At 39.3% G+C, this 22,852-nt stretch overlaps 1 protein-coding gene across 1 annotated transcript in view; it reads right to left on the bottom strand.

The window, feature by feature from the left end:
* Nucleotides 1-22,852, bottom strand: part of LOC106880038 (uncharacterized) — a 455,047-nt gene that overhangs the window by 195,220 nt on the left and 236,975 nt on the right. Inside the window, exons 96-107 of the mRNA XM_014929839.3 lie at nt 22,404-22,590; nt 21,234-21,424; nt 19,614-19,820; nt 18,613-18,727; nt 10,385-11,038; nt 9,250-9,467; nt 7,690-7,782; nt 5,235-5,645; nt 3,864-4,001; nt 2,524-2,715; nt 716-815; nt 494-602 (exon numbers count right to left, since the gene is read on the bottom strand). Coding sequence (XP_014785325.3) covers nt 494-602; nt 716-815; nt 2,524-2,715; nt 3,864-4,001; nt 5,235-5,645; nt 7,690-7,782; nt 9,250-9,467; nt 10,385-11,038; nt 18,613-18,727; nt 19,614-19,820; nt 21,234-21,424; nt 22,404-22,590 — 2,615 coding nt within the window. The remainder of the gene's footprint in view (nt 1-493; nt 603-715; nt 816-2,523; nt 2,716-3,863; nt 4,002-5,234; nt 5,646-7,689; nt 7,783-9,249; nt 9,468-10,384; nt 11,039-18,612; nt 18,728-19,613; nt 19,821-21,233; nt 21,425-22,403; nt 22,591-22,852) is intronic.

Genomic DNA, 22,852 nt, shown 5'->3' with positions numbered 1-22,852 from the left:
AGAGTGATGTAGGGTGGTGCAGAGTGAAATATTGTCTCTTTAGAAGGGTGGCTAGTATTTAGTCTTTATGTAGTCATGCTGAAACGTTACTTTCATTGTATATTATGGTAGTGACATATCAAGGTTTTTAGACAGTTGGAAAACTTGATATATTTACAGTTTTCACTTGTTAGAAGACATCATGTCCTTTAGCTACCTATTACCTATGTACCTTTGCTAACTCACATCTAACCAGGAATTACACAACAACCATACTATAAACTACAGTTAACAAATTTCCCACTATTGAAGACCAAGATGTCCATTCAGCCACTTGTACACCAATTATAGAGAAAATGCATTAAAAAAAAACCCCACTTAACAAACTGCTTTTAAGAAGAACCTTCTAAATGTCTTTCAAAAGAATAAAGTAAATGATTAAAGGTTCTTCCCTTCCACTATCATCTATAAGAAAGAAGATGAATTATATTTATATATCAATCTTTAGTCTCACCTCCAGGCAAGGCAGAAAGTTCGTAGTTTACTGTCCTTTTTAACATAAAGCTTTCCGTTTGGCATTCGCAGGTCGTTTCTTGTACTTCCATCATAATTACCACACATACCTAAATGAATAAACAATAATAAACAATAATCATCAATAATAATAGCATTATTATATTGTTTGACGCAACAATATAAATATAATTAAATTAATATAAATATAATTAAAAGTTACCTTCAGTTTTATTAAAATCATTTGGAGAAGCTCGCATCCAGAGATTTATAAATGTTGAAGTAAGTTGGCAAAAAATGACGCTGCCTGTTGGAAGATGAATCTAAAAGACAAAATGTGTTCAAAATTATTTATAAAATTCAAATAAAAGAATTTTACTTCTCTTACAGGGTGGTTCATAATAGGAATGTCTGCTGGATTATGAAGTTTGTTTCCCAATCACGCTGCATGGCATCTTGGGCAAGTATCTTCTACTATAACTCTAAGTTAACCAAAATCTTGTGTATGAATTTATTGGGAGATGAAAAATGTAAGAAACCTGCCCCGCGCGCGTGCGTGCGTGCGTGCGTGTGTGTGTGTGGTAGTGGAATGCAGTGTTGTGCTTCTTTGACTTGACATCAGATAATCATTGTTAAAAACAAGGGTTACCAAACTTCCATGAAAGCATAATGATTGCTGGGGAAATTGTACATCACTTGGAAACAGGTGAGTGCTGGTAACAAGGAGTAGAAAATCTGCCTCAACAAACTGTGTCTGACTGATGCAAACATAGAAAAGCTGACATTAAAACAATGACAGTAGTGATGAGTGACACCTTGAGTAAGTTTCATCAACCATAATGGATGCAGCATAGCTGAATAATCAAGGAATTCACTTCAGTATCATAAGGTTCTCCAAGTCTTGCCATGTCACACTGTACCATACTAAGCGAACAATAATTTTTCTTTTGAGGTGGGGGCATGTTGGGAACAGTTATCACTTTAGTGCTGATGCCTTGACAAAAGTACTCAGTACAGTGTGTAAACTGGCTGATGTTAGGAAGGGTAACTGGCAACAAAAACTAGAATAAAAATGAAATACAGGTGATATTATTCAGCTACTCTAATTACCTGAGAGCAGAATAGGCACACGCTATGTGCCCCAACTTTTGTTAGCTTCCCCTTTGCTCCTTCTCCCCAGAACCACTTCCATTCTTTATCTTCCTCCAGCCATGCTCTTTCCTCTCTGCTACACCCCATCCATGCTTACACCTTTTTCATCCCCTGAACCACTCCTATATCTCTCACCTTCAATTGCTGCAGCCATCCCTATCCCATCTATCCATCTCCCCACACATTCTTATGAAATTTTCCCCTCTGTTCCCCACCCAGTCCAATCCGCCATTATCACTTCACTTATGTTTTTTCCACTATACCTTGAGGGTATGTCCTAACACATATCCACCATCATCTCTCCTACTCTCACAATCTCTATCTTTTTAAGTCTTCTTCTCCCTCCTCCTTCAACTGGGTTATCCTTGTATCTCTTCTACACCCGTCTCTATCACTATTATTCTTTTGAACTCTCATCAACTGGTACAAAGCCACCTCCCTCAATACAACTGTCCCACCCCAGTCGAGGGAAATTTGCAATTTATTTGGTGACCTTGCTGGTGCTAGTGCCACGAAAAATGTACCCAATTCACTCTGTAAAGTGGTTGACACTAGGAAAGGCATACAGCTGTAGAAACCATGCCAAAACAGACAATAGAACTTGGCATGCTCCTCTGGCATCCAAGCTCTCATCAAACTGTCTTACCCATACCAGCATGGAGTATGGGTGTTAAATGGTGATGATGACGATCTCGTGCATGTGCATACACACACACACACACACACACACACACACACACACACACACACAGCTGCATATAGAAAGAGTAAGAAAAATATTTCACTTAATAAGAATGTGAGCAATAAAAATTAAGTTGGTTCTCTGAGGAATTTGATTTCTAAACCAATATGTTTTAGTTAATTAAAATAATGACTTACCTCATATTTTTTACCATCTGCTAATCTGTGAATGGCTGTTCCAGCGAGTAAAGTATCACTGCTTTTAAAGATTTTTATTTTTAGTTTACTTCCTTTGCATCTATCCAAGAGAATAACATTGTCTCCAGATTGCACTGCAACACCACAATTACAAGATGCTCGACCATTGCAGCTTTTGTAGAATGCATGCACCTGAAAATGAGGAAAAGAGTAATGAAACAACTACAGCACCAGCAACTGAATATCATACAAGAACCACATCATCTCAATTTAAACAAAGTTTCTATAACCATGTTCACTCTTTTAGGAACATGGAAACTTCTCTCCCATATATGGGTGGAGAGGTTGAGTCTAACCTGTGCTTGATGGAAACACTTGCAGTCATAAACCCTAAGAGTGATTTTGTTAACAGGAGTAAGGAAATTTTGATATTGTGCCTACACAAATAGTACATAAATAGTGTGAAACTTTCAGGTTCCTTTTTTTTAAATTTCCATCAGTCCAACATACTTAAATCTTTCAATGTGGATCTGTTCACACCTCCTGATGCTCTAGCTCTCTCCAGTAAACTCACTTCTTAGTTTGTTCAGATATCATTGGGAGCTTATCACTTTCGTTATTTACTTCCCAAGTCTCTTCAGTCAACCTACTATTTAGTCAATTTAAATGTCCAGTAATCAGCGTCTCCTACCTCCAATTTAAACTACCATGCAGGAACATCAGTCATATGCACCAGACTCAATCAAAGATCTGGTTTCACTAGGTTTATCAATGTTGGGAATATCCTATCCATAATATTTTTGCTAATGTGACCAATGTCAGATTTGTGCAGGCTAATCAACCTGATGGATGAGTCAATGGAGAAATCCAGTTTGTGGTCCTGCATTGTAATCCAAAGTTGTTCAGGTAGGCATAATCTCATCCTGTCTTGAATGCTGAAGTCCTTAACTATTTTGAATCCTTCCATGTTGATATTTTGCAAGGTGGAACAGGGTGTAGTTTTGTGTCCCTTATCAAACCCCTTATGTATATGATACTTGCAGTGATCAGTATTGACATTATACAGGTTTCCTGTATTGTCAAACTGCTTTCACAATCCATCACATTTCCTGAGCTCTTCGATAAGATTTCTCAGTTTTCAGCAGAATTTTGATCTTGCTTGAAATTTTAGTTCAAAAGCCAGAGTCTTAGGCTGTGTGCTACAGTGGAAATATTCCAATTTTACACCCTTTCAGGACCATAAAACACACACACACACACACACACACACACACGTACACATTCGTGGGTACATACAAGCAGACATGAAACAACTACAATGTATACTGTGTAATACTTACTGCAAAAGGAAGGGTTTGATGTCGATACATCAAGAATTCTCCAACTTCAAAACACTTAAAATACTTTCTATCAAAAGTGGTAACATGTGGATCAGTAACTGATTTACATGTAGGTGTATATCTATCCTTTACTGTCACCTGTAGAGTCAGAGAAACAATTGAAGCAAATTTTTTAGATCGCAAATAGATATTTAAATACCTCATCATTCAAGAGTATAGTTTGAAAGAAATATATACATAAACGTACATAGGCCAAAGTTCAAAACAATGGAGACATCATAAAATCATATATAGGACTCATAACAAACACCTTTAAGGCCTGTTTCATGCAAACACCTTATTATGATCCATAACTGTAGTAACAAAAAGACTACATAGTTATCTACGTAGATTTGGTATCTAAAGGACAGTGCTATATATTAATCTCAGCATGAAATGAGGCATTTTAGCAGAAGCAATTTCCTATAATGGATGGGACACAAGTTACATTAAGTGTATAAGTGAAAAACTTCACAGCATGTCAGCAACAAACAGTCTAAACTCAAGGGAGGAGATATTTACCCCCTGCCTGTACATTCTTTGAATAAAACACACACACATAAACACTCGCACACACATAAACACTCGCACACACATAAACACTCGCACACACATAATCTTCTTTTAGTTTCCATCTACATAATCTTCTCACAAGGCTTTAGACTTGAGCCATTATAGAAGACCTCTGCCTAAGGAACTATTCAGTGGGACTAACCCAGAGGCCACATAGTCAGGAAGTAAGCTTCATAACCTCAAAGTCAGAGAAAATAGTTAAGGACCATCTCATGATGTAGAACTTCATGGAGGAAATGACAAATAACCAAGCTGATTGGTAATGCATGGCACTTGGAAAGTTTCATTTATTACAGCAGACCAAAAGTTCTAGAAGTATAATGTGTACAAGGTCTGATCAGTAAGTATCTGGACTGTTGCCATAGTAACGAAGCTAAGGAACGCAGAGGGAAGCTGCTTGGCACAGATTGACCTTGATGTCTGCTGTGCATGTGCACTAAATTTTAGCGTTCTAGCTCACTCCCACTGTTTACAGCAGGGCTTTGAAGTAATATATGTAACATGTGATCGTCACATTGACCATGAGAGAGAAAGTTGTCATGGTGATACCTGCTCAGAAGCCTATAGTAGAAAGGATTATTATAACCGACTTCACTTGTTATTTAGGATAGCTTTTATGATACGCTGGTAACCAATGTTCTGATCAAAGATCTTGTGAGAAACTGTAACTTTACTTTAACCCTCTGCTTGATGCTCCTACAAATTCATGTATTCATTTCTTTACAATTATAATTGACTGATTATTTAAGAATTACTTACTTTAATTTTATAATCCTTCATTATTGATTTCACACTTTTACTACAAATGAGGTCACCATTTAGAAGCAATGTCAGTTGTTGGGAGCCATCTTTGATGCTGTCTACTGTTGCTTTCAAAGGAATACGCAGTTTGTTGTTCATCCAACTACTCTTAGCATTTGTGATTTTGTCTGGACAAGCTGTTCCAGTGCAATTCCTGTTGGCTGAGTAACCAAAGACAAGCTGAATGAGTGGTTTACCATCTGAGCACTGCCAAGGCATTTTTTGAGGTTCTATGCTACTGCTGATTTCTATTGCTGAAGCAATGGCTGATTGGTGTTTTAAAGGACAGAACATTCTTGGTGGTAATGGTGTACTGATAGATATATACTCGGTGTCACCTTCAACAATAGTTAATGAATCTCCATGTACCTACAAAAAATAAATAAAAGATTATTAATTTTTTTCTTGTTAGTTTACATTTCTTGTTGGCTTATTTTTTCTCAACATTTCGTGTGCATTATTGCTATTATTCTTGATGCTGTTTCACCAGAGGTCAGCGATCATAGAGAAGCTTTATGTTCAAATACAGTCCAGCTGTCACCATCTTGTCTAAGTTTAGCCAGGAAATACCTGGCACTACAATATCCATGATCCCCCTCTTATTATCTTATTTCAATGAAGATAGTGAGGTTTCATTTGAGGTGTAGAGGGGGGGGGGGGCTGGTATTTTTAGCAAGTGGAAACTCTTTCTAGCAAAGCTCACCCTCCACATCATGTTTATTTATATTGTAAGCGTGAGGGATACACCCCTGAGATGAAGGAAAGTTATTTAGCTAAATGGTGGTCTGTTTTAAGATTGGAGAGATATGGATTAACAACAAATGGACATATTTTATTTTCTACCCTTTATTCTTTTAATTTTATTTATGTTCTATGTAGCTAGATCCATCTACAGGTTATAACTCCAGAATGATTCTACTCTCAGTCAATGTACCCACAAACTATGAGAGAGTACAACATGCACATAGGAACTCAGTATATATAGTAGGATATCTTTTATACCAAAACATCTGAGGAGATACAGACCACACTGACTGATGCAACGTAACTAGATGGTCAATATTCTAACAGTAAGGGACAACTGCAGGATGGGTTGAAAGGATCATTGCATTGAATATAGATTTGTATGAAATCCATTTTCTGTTTCCTTTGTCAATATTATATATATATATATATATATATATATATATATATATATACATATATATATTACGGAGATATACTTGTATAGCAAGTGACCTGATCTGAGATCGTGTGCTGGAACGAAAACAATTGCAGTGTGGAAGGTGTTTATAAGCCATTTAAAATAACACAAAAACCATTAGATTCACTTCAACATTTAAATTTAATTTGTCAAGAATTTTGTCAGTGAACAGGTTGCGGTCTCAAAGTGACGAAAATATTTAGACAAATTAAATTTAAATTTTGAAGTGAATCTAATGGTTTTTGTGTTATTTTAAATGGCCTATAAACACCTTCCACGCTGCAATTGTTTATATATACATGTGTGTGTGTGTGTGTGTGTGTGTGTGTGTGTGTGTGTGTATGTATGTGTGTGTGTGTGTGTGCATATATGTGTGTGTGTGCATATATATATATATATATAGTGGCTGCTTTCTCATATACGAGCAAAGGCAATGCTAGAAAGAATCATTGAAATTAAGCATTAATGATGCAATGTGAGGCCCTTGTATGAATCTTGAGTTCAAAGATTTGCACATTCTATTGCATAATGCACACCTGGGCTTATTATATGCATGTATGTATGTGCATGTATGTATATATATATATATATATATATATATATATATATATATATATATTTAAATTCAATAATAGGACGAATTCTTTTACAAGAATTTATCAAGTAGCTAGCGTACATATCCATATATAAATGTATACACAAGAACCAGAAAGGTCTACAATAAGTAAGACTTTTGTTTTTGAGGGTGGGACTTGGGAAACAAAAGATTTCTTGAATGGAAAGACAATGTTAGTGCAGGCTACACCATATTCATTATCAACAACTTTGTTGTTAACAGAATAATTTACAATAAAAAAAACAAAATTATAACTTCCTATAATGGTTGTTACATTTTCATTGTGTCTAATTGGGTCTCTACACTGCTCAGTCTGAATAAATAAATTATGTTAACTATGATATTCAGGTTAGCATATTGGGTCCTTTGTACAGCCATTAAGGCTGTGCCTATGCATTCAAAAACAGATATTTGTCATGACCACAGCAGAGATAAACATGACAGAATCTCTTATTGAATGGTAGATTTGATTTAATTGGCAATCATTAAACTGACTGGCAATCAAAGTATATAAATATGAATTAAATATGCTTGCATGGGGAATGTGTATGTGTGTGTGTGTGTGTGTGTGCATATCTATGAAATAAACTTACAGTTAGTTGTGATACAAACTTCTTACTCCGTCTGAATGGCCCAACAGTGTTAGCACAGTCAAATGTAAAGCAAGGAATTATCTCGCAAAACACCTGGAAAAAAATAAATCAATATTTCTTGAGTTATATATATGTAATCAACTAAGAAGCTATAAACTAGAAATGTAATTAATAAATAAAGATATATATATATATGTATCTAAAGTTTTAAAGTTTTACATTTAAGAAAGAGACTTGACGCCAATATCCATATCTCTCTCTCTCTCTCTCTCTCTCTCTCTCTCTCTCTCTATATATATATATATATATATATATATATATATATATATATATATATATATATATATAAATAGATAGGTTAGCTGAATCAGAGATTAAAATAAACATTTGACGTATGGTTGATGGAAACTGAAAGAAGCCCATCATACATACACACACACACATACACACACACGCACACACACACACACACACTCACACATTATTATCATTATTATTATTATTAGATCCCCTTCGGTCATGAATGACCATGGGATTGTACTTAGAAAGTTCTCTTCCGAGGCTCAAGTCTGAGCAAAGTTATTTATGGAGGACCAGCAATTGTCCATGCACCCTCTCCATGCTCATAGGAAAAGCAAAGGCTGATACAGCTTGGCGCCAGTGATGCTGCAACTTGTTTCAACAACTGAGGGAACTGGAGCAACGTGAAATAAAGTGTCTTGCTCAAGAACACAACATACAGTCTGGTTTGGCAATCAAATTCACTATCTCATGATTAAGAGCCAGACACCATCACCACTGAGTCATGCACTAGTCATGACCAATGCTGGTGTCACATAATTAGTGCCTGTGCCAGCAACACATAAAAATCACCTTTTGAGCATTGGACCTCACAGAGGCAATGACAAATGACCAAGACCTTTGGTAATATGTCAGGCTTGAGAAGGAGACCCATCAAGGCAAGTGAAATTGTAGTCATGGAAGATACTGGTGTCATGTGAATGGCACCCATGTCGGTGGAATGTAAAAGCGCCCATTACATTTTCAGAGTGGTTGGCATTAGGAAGGGCATTCAGCCATAGAAACCATGCCAAATCGGACTGGAGTCTGGTGCAGCCCCTTAACTCACCAGCCCTGGTCAAACTGTCCAACTCATACCTGCATGGATAACAGACGTTAAATGAAGATGATGATACAGATACGTACATACATACATACATACATACATACATATATATATGTGTGTGTGTGTGTGTGTGTGTGTGTGTGTGTGTGTGTGCCCTTCTGTCTCCTTGACTTCATATCGTAGCTGTAAATGAGCATCACTGTCATACAAGCAGTGTCATTTATTTTCAATGTTTTGTGAGAACATGGACATACTCATGGAGAAAAATTACCTGGCTTGGAAACAAAAGAGAGTTGGTGACAGGAAGAGCATCCAGTCATTGAAAATCTGCCTCAAATAAAGACCATTTAAACGATGCAAACAGGGAACAGTGGATGTTAAAATGATAATGATGATGATGATGATGATGACAGAAAAAAACCCAGAATATTCACCTCTGTACCGATGGGATAAGCATAGGATTCTGTCTGATTCCATGAGATTTGGGAAATCCCTCTTTCAATGGGTTCTTCGTTTTTCATATTATTATCAACATACCATTTCACACTGTATGATACATCTTTTCTTCTGATCATTTCAAATGCACAGGTAAACATAGTCTTTTCAGAGTGATTCAAATTTAGAACAGGCATTGCATTTAGAGTAGGTTCATCTGCAGGTGGAAAATATTTTAGAAAAATTAAGGAAATCATTAACTTTTTTCATATTTATTGGTTAGGAAGGATGGGCACTGCTTTTGACTCCCCACTTTTTTTTTTTGATAATACTGAAGAGACAAAGAGCTAATACTTCCACCACCTCCCTGTTAAATATATCAGCCAAAACTCCCTCAAGTTTATTAATTTGAAAACAAAATCATAATTTCAGAATATAAGGATGGACAAAATGCTACTAAGCATTTTGCCCGGCGTCTTAACAATTCTGCCAGCACACCACCATTGTAGTAGTAGTAGTAGTAGTGGTAGCAGCAGTAGTAATAGTAATAATAATAGTTTCAAATTTTACCACAAGAGCAGCTTTTTGAGGGAGGGGATGGGCCAATTACATCCAACCCCCCCCCCCAGTATTCAACTGGTACTTAATTTATCAACCCCAAAAGGATGAAAGGCAAAGTCAACCTCAGCAGAATTTGAGCTCAGAATGTGCAGACAGACAAAGTGTCACAAAGCATTTCACTTGGTGTGCTAACAATTCTGCCAGCTCACTGCCTTTAATAATAATAATAATAATAATATAGAAAGGATTGAGGTAACTCCTCCTGAAGATATAGAGTCAAAATTAAAAGAAGAGTGCCATTTGTTATCTAGTGAACAACATTTCGACATTTCGCGTGTCTTCAACTGGTTCAAAAAATAAATTTGTCAATCTACTTCATTTTGGTTAATATAGAAAGGATTGAGGTTACCTCAATCCTTTCTATATCAACCAAAATGAAGTAGATGGACAAATTTATTTTTTGAACCAGTTGAAGACACACGAGATGTCGAAATATCATTCGCTAGATAATAATAATAATAATAATAATAATAATAATGATAATAATAATAATAATGATAATAATAATAATACCTGTGGTTATTACTAAGGCATCCAAAATTCTCTGTTCTGCTAGCCATACACTGAAGCTTCCAAAAGTAATATCTGAATATTTTTGTGTCATCTTGACATCACAGTTTATGGACAGTGTATTCTTTGTAGGTACATTCTTTGGTGTATTAGAGAAGTAGTATTTTCCAGATTTTACTTTATATTTATCATTGATGTGGAGGGACAATCCCATGGACTTGCTCCAACTAATTTGAAATATTGAGAAATCTCTAATATTTTTGAGTTTAATATAGACTCTCCAAGTATAATGCTCTGTAGCAACAGTTACAATCAACTTGCTCTTTTTGTAATACATAAACATTCCTGAAGAAGTTGATATATCAGAACCAGTCGACAATATCAAAGAATTTTCTTGTTGCTTCATGATCTTCATAGAGAATTTCATAGTGAATCCAAAAAGGCATTTGACGCTATTCTTTTTGAAGCATTCAAAGAATTCAGAAAAATAATTTTCAGTTTGCAGACACTGTCCATTCTTCAAATTAATTGCAAAACCACCTTTCCAGCCATCCACCAAAGAAGGCTTTCCAATGAGTGTCATATTTCCTTGTGTTGTGGTTAATGTATCACCGATGATGTTTGTAATGTGAACACGTTTCATATCAATCATGTCAGCTGAAATAAAAAGAATTTAATTTTAGTAGACATAAATCATCATCATCATCATCATAATCAGCATCACCACCATCATCATTTGACATCCATGTTTTGATATGGTTTCTATGGCCTGATACCCTTCCTAATGCTAATCTCTTCACAGAGTGTACTAAGTACTATATTCTGTGGTACCAGTGTAGTACCAGCATGAGCAACTTTCATGAGGTACTCACACAGGCGCTTTCACTTGGCACTGGCACAAGCACTTCTTAAGTAACACCAAAATGATAGTGGCTATGTGGTAAGTAGCTTCCTTACCAACCACATGGTTCCAGGTTCAGTCCCACTGCATGGCACCTTGGGCAAGTGTCTTCTACTATACCCTCAGGCCAACCAAAGCCTTGTGAGTGGATTTGGTAGATGGAAACTGAAAGAAGCTCGTCGTATATATGTATATATATATATGTATGTTTGTGTATATGTTTGTGTGTCTGTGTTTGTCCCCCCAACATCGCTTGACAACCAATGCTGGTGTGTTTACGTCCCCGTGACTTAGCGGTTCGGCAACAGGGCCCGATAGAATAAGTACTAGGCTTACAAAGAATAAGTCTTGGGGTTGATTTGCTCGACTAAAGGCAGTGCTCCAGCATGGCCACAGTCAAATGACTGAAACAAGTAAAAGAGTAAAAGAGTATAATTAAAGTAAATTAGTTTAATTAAAGATATGTATTAATGATTAGAGGATAAGCTGCTAAAGAAAAATTCAAATCTGCCACAGATGTTGCATTCCTGATTGCTGTTGTTTAACCCTAGGTCAATGCTAATCCAGCAAATCTCTGATCAGAAGACATTCCAGCTGTAATCATCATTCTTTTTATATCCATCACGTGAAAAGCATGTGAAAAGACATTCGAACGAGATCGTCGCCAGTGTCGATGGACTGGCTCCTGTGCAGGTGGCACGTAAAATACACCATTTCAAGTGTGGCTGTTGCCAGTAAGACATCTGAGCGAGATCGTTGCCAGTACCGATGGACTGGCTCCTGTGCAGGTGGCACATAAAATACACCATTTTGAGCATGGCTGTTGCCAGTACCACCTGACTGGCCTTCATGCGGGTGACACGTAAAAGCACCCACTGCACTCTCGGAGTGGTTGGCGTTAGGCAGGGCATCCAGCTGTAGAAACTCTGCCAAATCAGATTGGAGCCTGGTGTAGCCATCTGGTTCACCAGTCCTCAGTCAAATCGTCCAACCCATGCTAGCACGGAAAGCGGACGTTAAATGATGACAAATTATATATGTGACTTTTTATATTCGCTTCAGTTAAGAAGTTCTAGTGTTATTGAGGGAGAGTCACAGTTATTTTTGAATGTTTTATTTTTGAAGGTGATCACCCAGAATTCATTGCTCTTTTAAAAAATTACGATTTATGCATTGTTGTCTCTCAAATATTTAAAATCTACAATTAAGAGCCCTCTCTACTCGCTGGCGGTACCTACCCACCACCACTACCCATTTTCCTTTATTCAAAAATTCTTATCGCTCCTTAAAATTATGGCTTTTAAGTGTTGATTTCTCAGCCCAAGAATTACAGCGTGATGTGCTGCTTGACTGGTCCCCCCTCTCCCTCTCTCTCTCTCTTTATATATATATATGATGATGATGATGATGATCTTTTCTCCCGCCATGCCTCTGTCTACCCCTCCATCCCCCTTCGTAGTTTTTCCTTTAAGGTCTTCAGGTTCTGGCTATATATAAATGAGAAACCCATTCTAAATTATCTCGCTGACGTACTACGACGAAATACCCAAGATGCAGATAAGATAGAGATTTTTATTTATTTACGGCCTCAAACATCTCAATACCTTGCGCTTTCTTGTTTCTCTCCATGAAATTCAATTGAATTCAGTTGTTGTCTTAAATTCATGCTTATTCATTTTCTAAGCTTCCTAAATTCATGCTACGTTATATTCTAATCACCCAGAATTCATTGCTCTTTTAAAAAATTACGATTTATGCATTGTTGTCTCTCAAATATTTAAAATCTACAATTAAGAGCCCTCTCTACTCGCTGGCGGTAACCCGCCCTCCCACCCCCTCCACCGGAAGTTCATTCGTCTGTCATCCCTCTGTCATCCCACCCCCTCCACCGGAAGTTTCATTCCTCTGTCATCCCACCCCCTCCACCGGAAGTTCATTCCTCTGCCATCCCACCCCCTCCACCGGAAGTTCATTCCTCTGTCATCCCACCCCCTCCACCGGAAGTTCATTCCTCTGCCATCCCACCCCCTCAACCGGAAGTTCATTCCTCTGTCATCCCACCCCCTCCACCGGAAGTTCATTCCTCTGTCATCCCACCCCCTCCACCGGAAGTTCATTCCTCTGCCATCCCACCCCCTCCACCGGAAGTTCATTCCTCTGTCATCCCACCCCCTCCACCGGAAGTTCATTCCTCTGCCATCCCACCCCTCCACCGGAAGTTCATTCCTCTGTCATCCCACCCCCTCCACCGGAAGTTCATTCCTCTGTCATCCCACCCCCTCCACCGGAAGTTTATTCCTCTGTCATCCCGCCCCCTCCACCGGAAGTTCATCCCTTTGTCATCCTGTCAACCTCGGCTGTCTCCCGGAACCCATCTAGTGGCCTTGGCCATCCTCTCCCCTACCTTTGGGTAGCGCATTAAGGTTGAGAAATGTTTGCAGGTTGTAGGTAATGTTTTGCTTATGAATTCTTCCAATTGCAAGTTTTCTTTTCAGGTACACGACACTGCTTTTCCTCTTCCCAGGCTACAGGCCCACACCCCCAACACCCATACTGTTAGGATTGGCACTCTCAACGTCGGCACGCTGAAAGGTAGATCTGGTGAAATTGTTGAGATGCTTGAACGGAGATGCGTAGATATGTGCTGCATCCAGGAAGTAAGATGGAGAGGAGGTTCTGCAAGGTTCCTCACAGGCAAAGAACACAGGTACAAGATTTTCTGGGCAGGGAACACTGACGGGGTCGGGGGCGTAGGAATACTTCTAGCGGAGAAATGGGTGGATAAGGTAATCGAGGTCGTTAGAGTAAGTGACAGAGTACTTAAGATCAGACTAGTGCTTCATCATAGATTAGCTACTGTCATCTCAGCCTATGCACCTCAACCTGGGCTACCAGATGGTCTGAAAGACCAATTCTATGACACCCTCTTGCAAACTACCTCGTCGACGAGTGACAGGGACCTTCTCTTTGTGGCTGGAGACTTCGACGGTCATGTCGGACGTCGTGCTGGGGGCTTCCATGGCATACATGGAGGCTATGGCTTCGGTTCCCGCAACGAGGAGGGAACCAGACTGCTGGAGTTCTGTGATGCAACCAATCTTATGGTCTGCAATACCAACTTCAGGAAACCTGCCAGTCACCTAGTCACCTACCGCTCCGGCAGACACTCTAGCCAAATCGACTACATCCTCGCCAGAAATAGGGAAAGAGGGCGGCTTATAAATGCCAAAACCTACCCTGGCGAAGAATGTACCCCACAACATAGATTAGTAGTTAGCGACTTTGGGATCAAGGCAAAATGGGTGCCCAGAATTAGACAGGCTTGGAGAAGAAGGGTGTGGAAGCTTAAAGACCCTGCAAACGGACAGAGACTTAGAGACAAGTTACTTGAAGCATTTAACGAAATAGAAGGGGATATAGCATCATACAACGTGGAAGACAATTGGAGATTTCTGCGGGACAACCTGTTGAAAGCCACCGACCAGATTTGTGGGTGGTGTAAGGTCCCCTCCCAACCCAGAGTAACGTGGTGGTGGAACAAGGAGGTAGACAGGGCTATTAGACAAAAGAAACAAGCTTGGAAGGACTGGAAGAACGGTGGTAGCAGGGAATTGTACCAATGTGCCAGAAGGGAGGCTAGGCGACAGGTTTATTTAGCCAGAGGGGAAGCAGATAAGGAAAGATTTGCCAATGTTCTGCGCCGTGAGGACCAAAGACTCGAGGTATTTCGGGTTGCAAGACAGTGTAGGAGAGAGAATAGTGATGTTGTAGGAGAGAAATGTGTTCGCATGGATGATGGTACGCTTGCATTAAATGAGGATGCAAAGAAAGAGGTCTGGAGATGCCACTACGATAGATTGCTTAATAAAGAGAATGAATGGGAGAAAGAGAGCCTGCCTTATGTCGACCCAATAGAGGGACCAGCTATCCGAGTTGATAGTACCAGGGTAGATAAAGCAATTAAGAGTATGAAGACCGGGAAAGCCCCCGGCCCATCAGGAATCACTGCAGAGATGCTCAAAATATCTGGCAGTGTTGGCTATAGCCTAGTCACCCGTATTACGAACCAGGTGATACACGAAGGAGTCATACCCTATGACTGGTGTAGCAGCATCATAGTCAACTGCTACAAAGGTAAAGGGGACGCTTTAGATACAAATAATTACAGAGGCATCAAGCTGTTAGATCAGGTTATGAAAGTTACAGAGAGGGTCATAGCCCAACTAATTAGGGAGCGAATCAATTTAGATGAGATGCAGTTTGGGTTCGTGCCAGGTAAAAGCACTACTGATGCCTTATTTCTAGTGAGACAGTTGCAAGAGAAATACCTAGCCAAGGATAAACCTCTGTACCTGGCTTTCGTTGACATGGAGAAAGCCTTTGACAGGGTCCCCCGATCCCTTATCTGGTGGTCAATGAGGAAACTTGGGATAGAAGAATGGCTAGTGAGAGCTGTGCGAGCCATGTACAGAGATGCGGCCAGTAAGGTGAGGGTTGGAAATGAGTACAGCAATGAATTCCGGGTAGAGGTAGGGGTCCACCAAGGTTCCGTCCTCAGCCCCCTATTATTTACCATAGTCCTCCAGGCAATCACAGAGGAGTTCAAGACAGGTTGCCCCTGGGAGCTCCTCTATGCTGATGACCTTGCCCTAATTGCGGAGTCACTATCAGAACTAGAGGAGAAGTTTCAGGTGTGGAAGCAAGGTCTAGAATTGAAGGGCCTTAGAGTCAACCTAGCTAAAACCAAAATCCTAATAAGTAGGAAGGTAGATAAAACACAAACCCCTTCAGGTAGATGGCCCTGCTCAGTATGTAGAAAAGGAGTAGGTAGTAACTCTATAAGATGTACCCGGTGCAAGCTATGGACACATAAGAGGTGCAGCAACATCAAAGGCAGGTTAACTAGCAAGTTAGTTTTTGTTTGTGGCAGATGTTCAGGTGCAATAAAGACTGCAAACAAACAGGAAACAACTTCTATCTCATTCCAGGGTGAAAAACTAGAGGTAGTCGATAGCTTCCGCTATCTGGGCGACCAAGTTAGTAGTGGGGGTGGGTGCGCTGAAAGTGTAGCTGCTAGAATAAGAATAGCCTGGGCAAAGTTTAGAGAGCTCTTACCCCTGCTGGCGACAAAGGGACTCTCACTCAGAGTAAAAGGCAGACTGTATGACGCATGCGTACGAACAACCATGCTACATGGCAGTGAAACATGGGCTGTAACTGCTGAGGACATACGTAAGCTCGCAAGGAATGAAGCTAGTATGCTCCGTTGGATGTGTAATGTCAATGTGAATACCCGTCAGAGTGTAAGTATCTTGAGAGAAAAGCTGAACATTAGAAGCATCAGTTGTGGCGTGCAAGAGAGACGATTGCGCTGGTATGGACATGTGGTGAGAATGGAGGAGGATAGCTGCGTGAAAAAGTGCCACACCCTAACAGTTGAGGGAACCCGTGGAAGAGGTAGGCCCAGGAAGACCTGGGCTGAGGTGGTGAGGCAAGACCTTCGTACATTGGGCCTCACCGAGGCGATGACTACGGACCGAGACCTTTGGAAATGGGCTGTGCGTGAGAAGACCCGGCAAGCCAAGTAAGATCGTTGCCAGTGCCCCTGGACTGGTTCTTGTGCGGGTGGCACATGAGATGCACCATTTTGAGCGTGGCCGTTGCCAGTACCGCCTGACTGGCTCCTGTAGGATTTTCGAGCGAGATCGTTGCCAGTGCCCCTGGACTGGCTTGTGCGGGTGGCACATAAAAGACACCATTTCGAGCGTGGCCGTTTTCGTGCGGGTGACACGTAAAAGCACCCACTACACTCTCTGAGTGGTTGGCGTTAGGAAGGGCATCCAGCTGTAGAAACTCTGCCAAATCAGACTGGAGCCTGGTGTTGCCATCCGGTTTCACCAGTCCTCAGTCAAATCGTCCAACCCATGCTAGCATGGAAAGCGGACGTTAAACGATGATGATGATGATGATGATGACTGCATAGTCACTCTCTGTGACAATTTTCTTGGTAGTCTTTGTTTCTATGACAACTACATCCTTATTTACAGACATAATGATTTCTTACAATTTCTGCAATGGCAGGGTGTGACCTAAAGGAGATTTCAATGCTGTTTTGAGCAGATCAAGTCACTATATATAAACTCCTTTGTTAGGTTGCTGTTTTTATTGCTGTTTAGCCACAAATTAATTGATTATAGAATAGCAGGCTTAATAGTCCTCAAGTCACTGTATCTCTTTATTTGACATAGTGTATCTAGGATTACACTATTTAATATGTTCTACATTTGGCTGCTATTTCTAGTAGGCAAATGGATCACATAGGGGATCTTTTACTGTTTCAATAACTGAAACAGTGGAGGCACAATGGTCCAGTGGTTAGGGCAGTGGACTCGCGGTCATAGGATCGCGGTTTCGATTCCCAGACTGGGTGTTGTGAGTGTTTATTGACCATAAACGCCTAAAGCTCCACGAGGCTCTTGCAGGGGATGGTGGCGAACCCTGCTATACTCTTTCACCACAACTTTCTCTCACTCTTACTTCCTGTTTCTGTTGTGCCTGTAATTCAAAGGGTCAGCCTTTTCACACTGTGTCATGCTGAATATCCCCGAGAACTACGTTAAGGGTACAAGTGTCTGTGGAGTGCTCAGCCACTTGCACGTTAATTTCACGAGCAGGCTGTTCCGTTGATTGGATCCACTGGAACCCACGACGTCGTAAGTGACGGAGTGCCAACAACAACAACTGAAACTATTTTCACTAATGGAACTAATATCTCTGGAAAAGGCATGAATATCACAACTTCCCTTCCTTATCTCTCAAATTAAACAGGGTTCAGCTGAAAACCTTGAATGGCAACAAGCTTTTGTTTGAGTCAATAAGGAAGCCTGTGCCAAGTTGTGTGACCTTCTAGAAACAACAGTCAACTCTCCTTCAACATTCTCACAAACATACTCAATAAGAGTCTTTAGATCACAAAGTCCTAGATACACTGAATTCAAATATGAGATGGTGACAACTGGAATATCTTTGGTCTTTATTCTTTTCAATGATGTCTGACTTCAAGAACAACAATAACAAAGCAGCAGTAGTAGCAGTAGCAGCAGCAGCAGTAGCAGAGTATTCCATCACCAGTGATGAAAATGTGTGCAACTGACAAATCCATTTGTTGCCCAAAAGGCTAGTTAATATTTTCCCTGACATGTATACAGTTTTTCCACCAATGCAAGAAACAACAACAACAGCAATGATAGGTGATGTTGTCATTATCATCTCCTTTAACATCAGATCTAACCCAACAACTAATACAAGTCCAATAAAAAAAAAAATTCACCTGTAATCTTTGTCCACTGAGTTTTACTAACAGCTGGCTTACAAACTTTGATTAAATCATCTTCAAAGCTTTCTCCTGGTTCTTGACATTTACCATTAATTCGACATATATCAGTCTTGAAATAGAAATTCAGATCAATGTACATAAATAACAAGGAAGACATCAGTTGGTGTGATTTGATACAATATGAAGAATGTAGATGGTTATAATTTAGATAGGAATTTTTAGATAACTCAGTAGATGGCAAGAAAAATGAATATCTCAGACACCAGCAAATGGGCTGTCAGAAGGAAAAAAAGCATCTGATTTTCCTGGTTGACTCAACATACATAACAGCTAACACTACATCCCAAACACAACCCTCTCCTTCAGTGTCAGACTATACTTCAATTTCACTCTTTTACTGATCCTAATATTTTCTGAGTGGAGGCGCAATGGCCCAGTGGTTAGGGCAGCGGACTTGCGGTCATAGGATCACAGTTTTGATTCCCAGACCGGGCGTTGTGAGTGTTTATTGAGCAAAAACACCTAAAGCTCCACGAGGCTCCGGCAGGGGATGGTGGTGAACCCTGCTGTACTCTTCCACCACAACTTTCTCTCACTCTTACTTCCTGTTTCTGTTGTGCCTGTAATTCAAAGGGTCAGCCTTGTCACACACTGTGTCACGCTGAATATTCCCGAGAACTATGTTAAGGGTACACGTGTCTGTGGAGTGCTCAGCCACTTGCACGTTAATTTCACGAGCAGGCTGTTCCGTTGATTGGATCAACTGGAACCCTCAATGTCGTAAGTGACGCAGTGCCAACAACAACAATAAATTGCCCCGAATAATGTAGAAACCTGCCTGATATAGAATATAAAGTGACGATGACAACTGAAAGAATCAATATTCACCTGAACAAAATATTGATTGCAATGATGAATGACCAGAATATTTCTATAATGCAAAAAAGATAATAAAAAAGAAACAAATGATGTGTAATAAAACAAAGGAATCTTACTCTTTCTTGGCAACTGTTGGTGTTACAAGTGGTGCAACGCGAGTCAAATGCAAAGAAAAGTAAAACATTGCTCTTGATGTTTTTATGGAAACTAACTGAGATCTCCCATGATTGGATGGATTGGAAAGAACAAATCAATAGATTAGAACTGACAAAAATGGCTGGAACTGATGATGAGGATCCTTTTGTCATTTTGCCATTTACAAACTGAAATAATAAAGGGAACACATTATTAATACACATATGGCTATATTGGTAACAAAATAAATGATATAAATAGGTATACAGTTTATATATATAAGTATGTGTGAGTGTGTGCATATGTATATGTGTATATATATATATATATTGGAAGGTTTGGAGGTGATGTACAGGAACTATATATTAGAAAAAATAATAAGGTACTCAGATATCTGGATGGTTGTACATTTACAGATTTCTATTAATATGTCACATGTTTTATAAATATTAGCGCTTGCACCTATTCTTGTAGGTTCTTCAGTTATGATTTCACTTCAGAGGATTTATATCTTTTTATAGTATTATTGAATGTGTAGGGGATATATATATATATATATATATATATATATATATATATATATATATATATATATATATATATATATATATATATATATATATATATACAAGGTGGTATCAAAAAGCTCCCAGACTAGTTCTATAGTGTGTCATCAGATGGCTGCACACACGGTTGTGTGTGCAGCAAGAGCTGAAACAAGTAAAGAGTATAATACCTCTGGATATCCTTGTTGCCTATTTTGATTTTAATCACCTTACTTTGAAATTGTATGGATATACCGTACTAAATTCTGGTGCCTAAACTGAAGTACGATATTCACCTGAATCTATATATATATATATATATATATATATGTATGTATGTATACTTATCCCCATCATATGATAATTTAGTGCTTAATGTTCCATGTTGGCATTAGTTAGTCCGTTTGACAGGATCTGACAGGTCAGAACACTGCTGTGAGCTCCAGTATCTGGTTTCTATAGCTCGATGCCCTTCCTAACACCAACCACTTTACAAAGTATACTGAAAGCTTTTTATGTGGCACTGGCACTGGTGATGTTTCCAAGCAGCTTGTAAGACAAGACCTTTTGAATAAGGTGCATGCAGTATTGTGGAAGGTGTCTTATGTCAAGTGTAATGAGAAGCTAAAGTGAGACAGGGGTATAGGAACAAGTGTCGAAAGAAGAGAAGATGATAGTGATGAGGTGTCAGGATGTACTCTCTGGGTACAAGGTGAATGTGAGGGGTGGGGATAGAGGAACAAGTGAGTTTGGAAAAGTGTGAAGTGAGCGACAGATTGTTGGAGATGGGGCAATATAAATGATGCAGCAAATGGTAAACTGAGTAAAGGGTATGATCAATGGTGACTATCAGTTTGGGGAAAAAGATGAAAGAAATAGTGGTGGGTCAGGGTGAGGTGATAAGTGGCAGGACAAAATAAAAGGGGAGGGATAAGAGAGGAGCATTATAAGACCATATAAATGATAAAAAGGGAGATGATGTGAAGTAGGGGGTGAGGGTGGAGAAGGTAGGGTTCTCAATGACAAGGGCAGAGATTAGGAACATGTGATATTCACCTTGATTTCTGTAATATGGCAGGTCAATTTTGCTGTGTTGACAAAATTGCTTCCAATAATGGCTACTTTTGAACAGTTTCTAATACGGGTGTCACATAACATTCCAAGAGTGATTTCTTCAAGGACTGGAGGAGTGGTAGCATTGATGGAACAATCGGCACCGAGATAGCCCTCAAAACAGTTACAGAAACCTGGTCGACATTAAAAAGAAAAAGAAAGAATATGGTTAGTATTGTTATTTGTGTAATTCAATTAAAATAATTACGGAGATGTACATGCATAGCAAGTGACCTGATCTGAGATTGTGTGCTGAAGCAAAAACAATTGCAGCATGGAAGGTGTTTATGAGCCATTTAAAAACACACAAAAACCGTTAGATTCACTTCAACATCTAAATTTAATTTGTTAAAATATTTTCGTCACTTTAAGACCGCGACCAGTTCACTGACAAAATTCCGTGCTGCACATGAGCAGATGCAGCATGGAATTTTGTCAGTGAACAGGTCACATATATATATACATATATACGACAGACTTCTTTCAGTTTACATCTACCAAATCCATTCACAGGGCTTTTGTCGGCCTGAGGCTATAGTAGAAGACACTTGCCCAAGGTGCCACGGAGTCAGACTGAACCTGGAACCATGTGGTTGGGAAGCAAACTCCTTACCACACAGCCACACCTGCACCTATTTCTACACTCTCTTGTTATTGAACCAGTGAATGAAACCATGATGTGATCACTTGATCTATTAAACATAGCAACCAAATCTTCCTAAAATCTCACACTACTATTCATCATAAATTAAGGACATATTTACGAGTGGAATGCCTTTGATTATAAAGTTTTCTTGATTAGACCACTCCTAGGATTAATCAACAAGAACAGCAACATATTACTATGTAGTCCTTGATAAACTATAATGAAATAAAGCTAGATTAGTTATGGTTAGAGCAACTTTGATCATAAAGCTGCTTGATGATGGCTTATCTGAGTGTTAACAATGACAAAACAAAACACATTCGAGCCATGCACATCAGAATAAAAGAAAAACAATAAACAGAAAAAAAAAAGAAAAATTGAATAAAACAAACATTGATGGAACAAATAAAGCATCGAAGGGAATTACACTAAAGAAATGAATAAGCTGGACAACTAATTTTAATTACCTGCAGAGCAGTTTCCTTGATTTGAGCACTCATTTGGACAAAGAATATCTTCAATGTCTTGGGGAGGTTTCAGAATGTTGGTGGCGTTGTCTTTAACCCAGAGATCAGGGTTAGTTGTTATTTCCGTCTCACAGATTTGCTTGATGTCTGATAAGGCAGCATTAACCCATAAAATATCATCTGTTAACTAAAAAAGACAAAAATAAACAGAAATAAATATAGATATAATATAATAACCATCATCATTTAACGTCTGTTTTCCATGCTGACATGGGTTGGACGACTTGACAGGGGCTGGCAAGGCCAGGCTCTGCACTAGGTTCCATAGACTATTTTGGTTAGGTTTCTAGAGCTGGATGCCTTCATGCTGCCAACCACTTTACAGAGTCTACTAGTTGCTTTTTGTGTAGTATCAGCACCAGTGCTCTTTATGTGGCACTGACCGCAAC

This window comes from Octopus bimaculoides, chromosome 22 (assembly GCF_046866305.1).
Source record: "Octopus bimaculoides isolate indiv1 chromosome 22, ASM4686630v1, whole genome shotgun sequence".
Taxonomy (NCBI): domain Eukaryota; kingdom Metazoa; phylum Mollusca; class Cephalopoda; order Octopoda; family Octopodidae; genus Octopus; species Octopus bimaculoides.
This window is presented reverse-complemented; position numbering and strand designations above follow the sequence as displayed.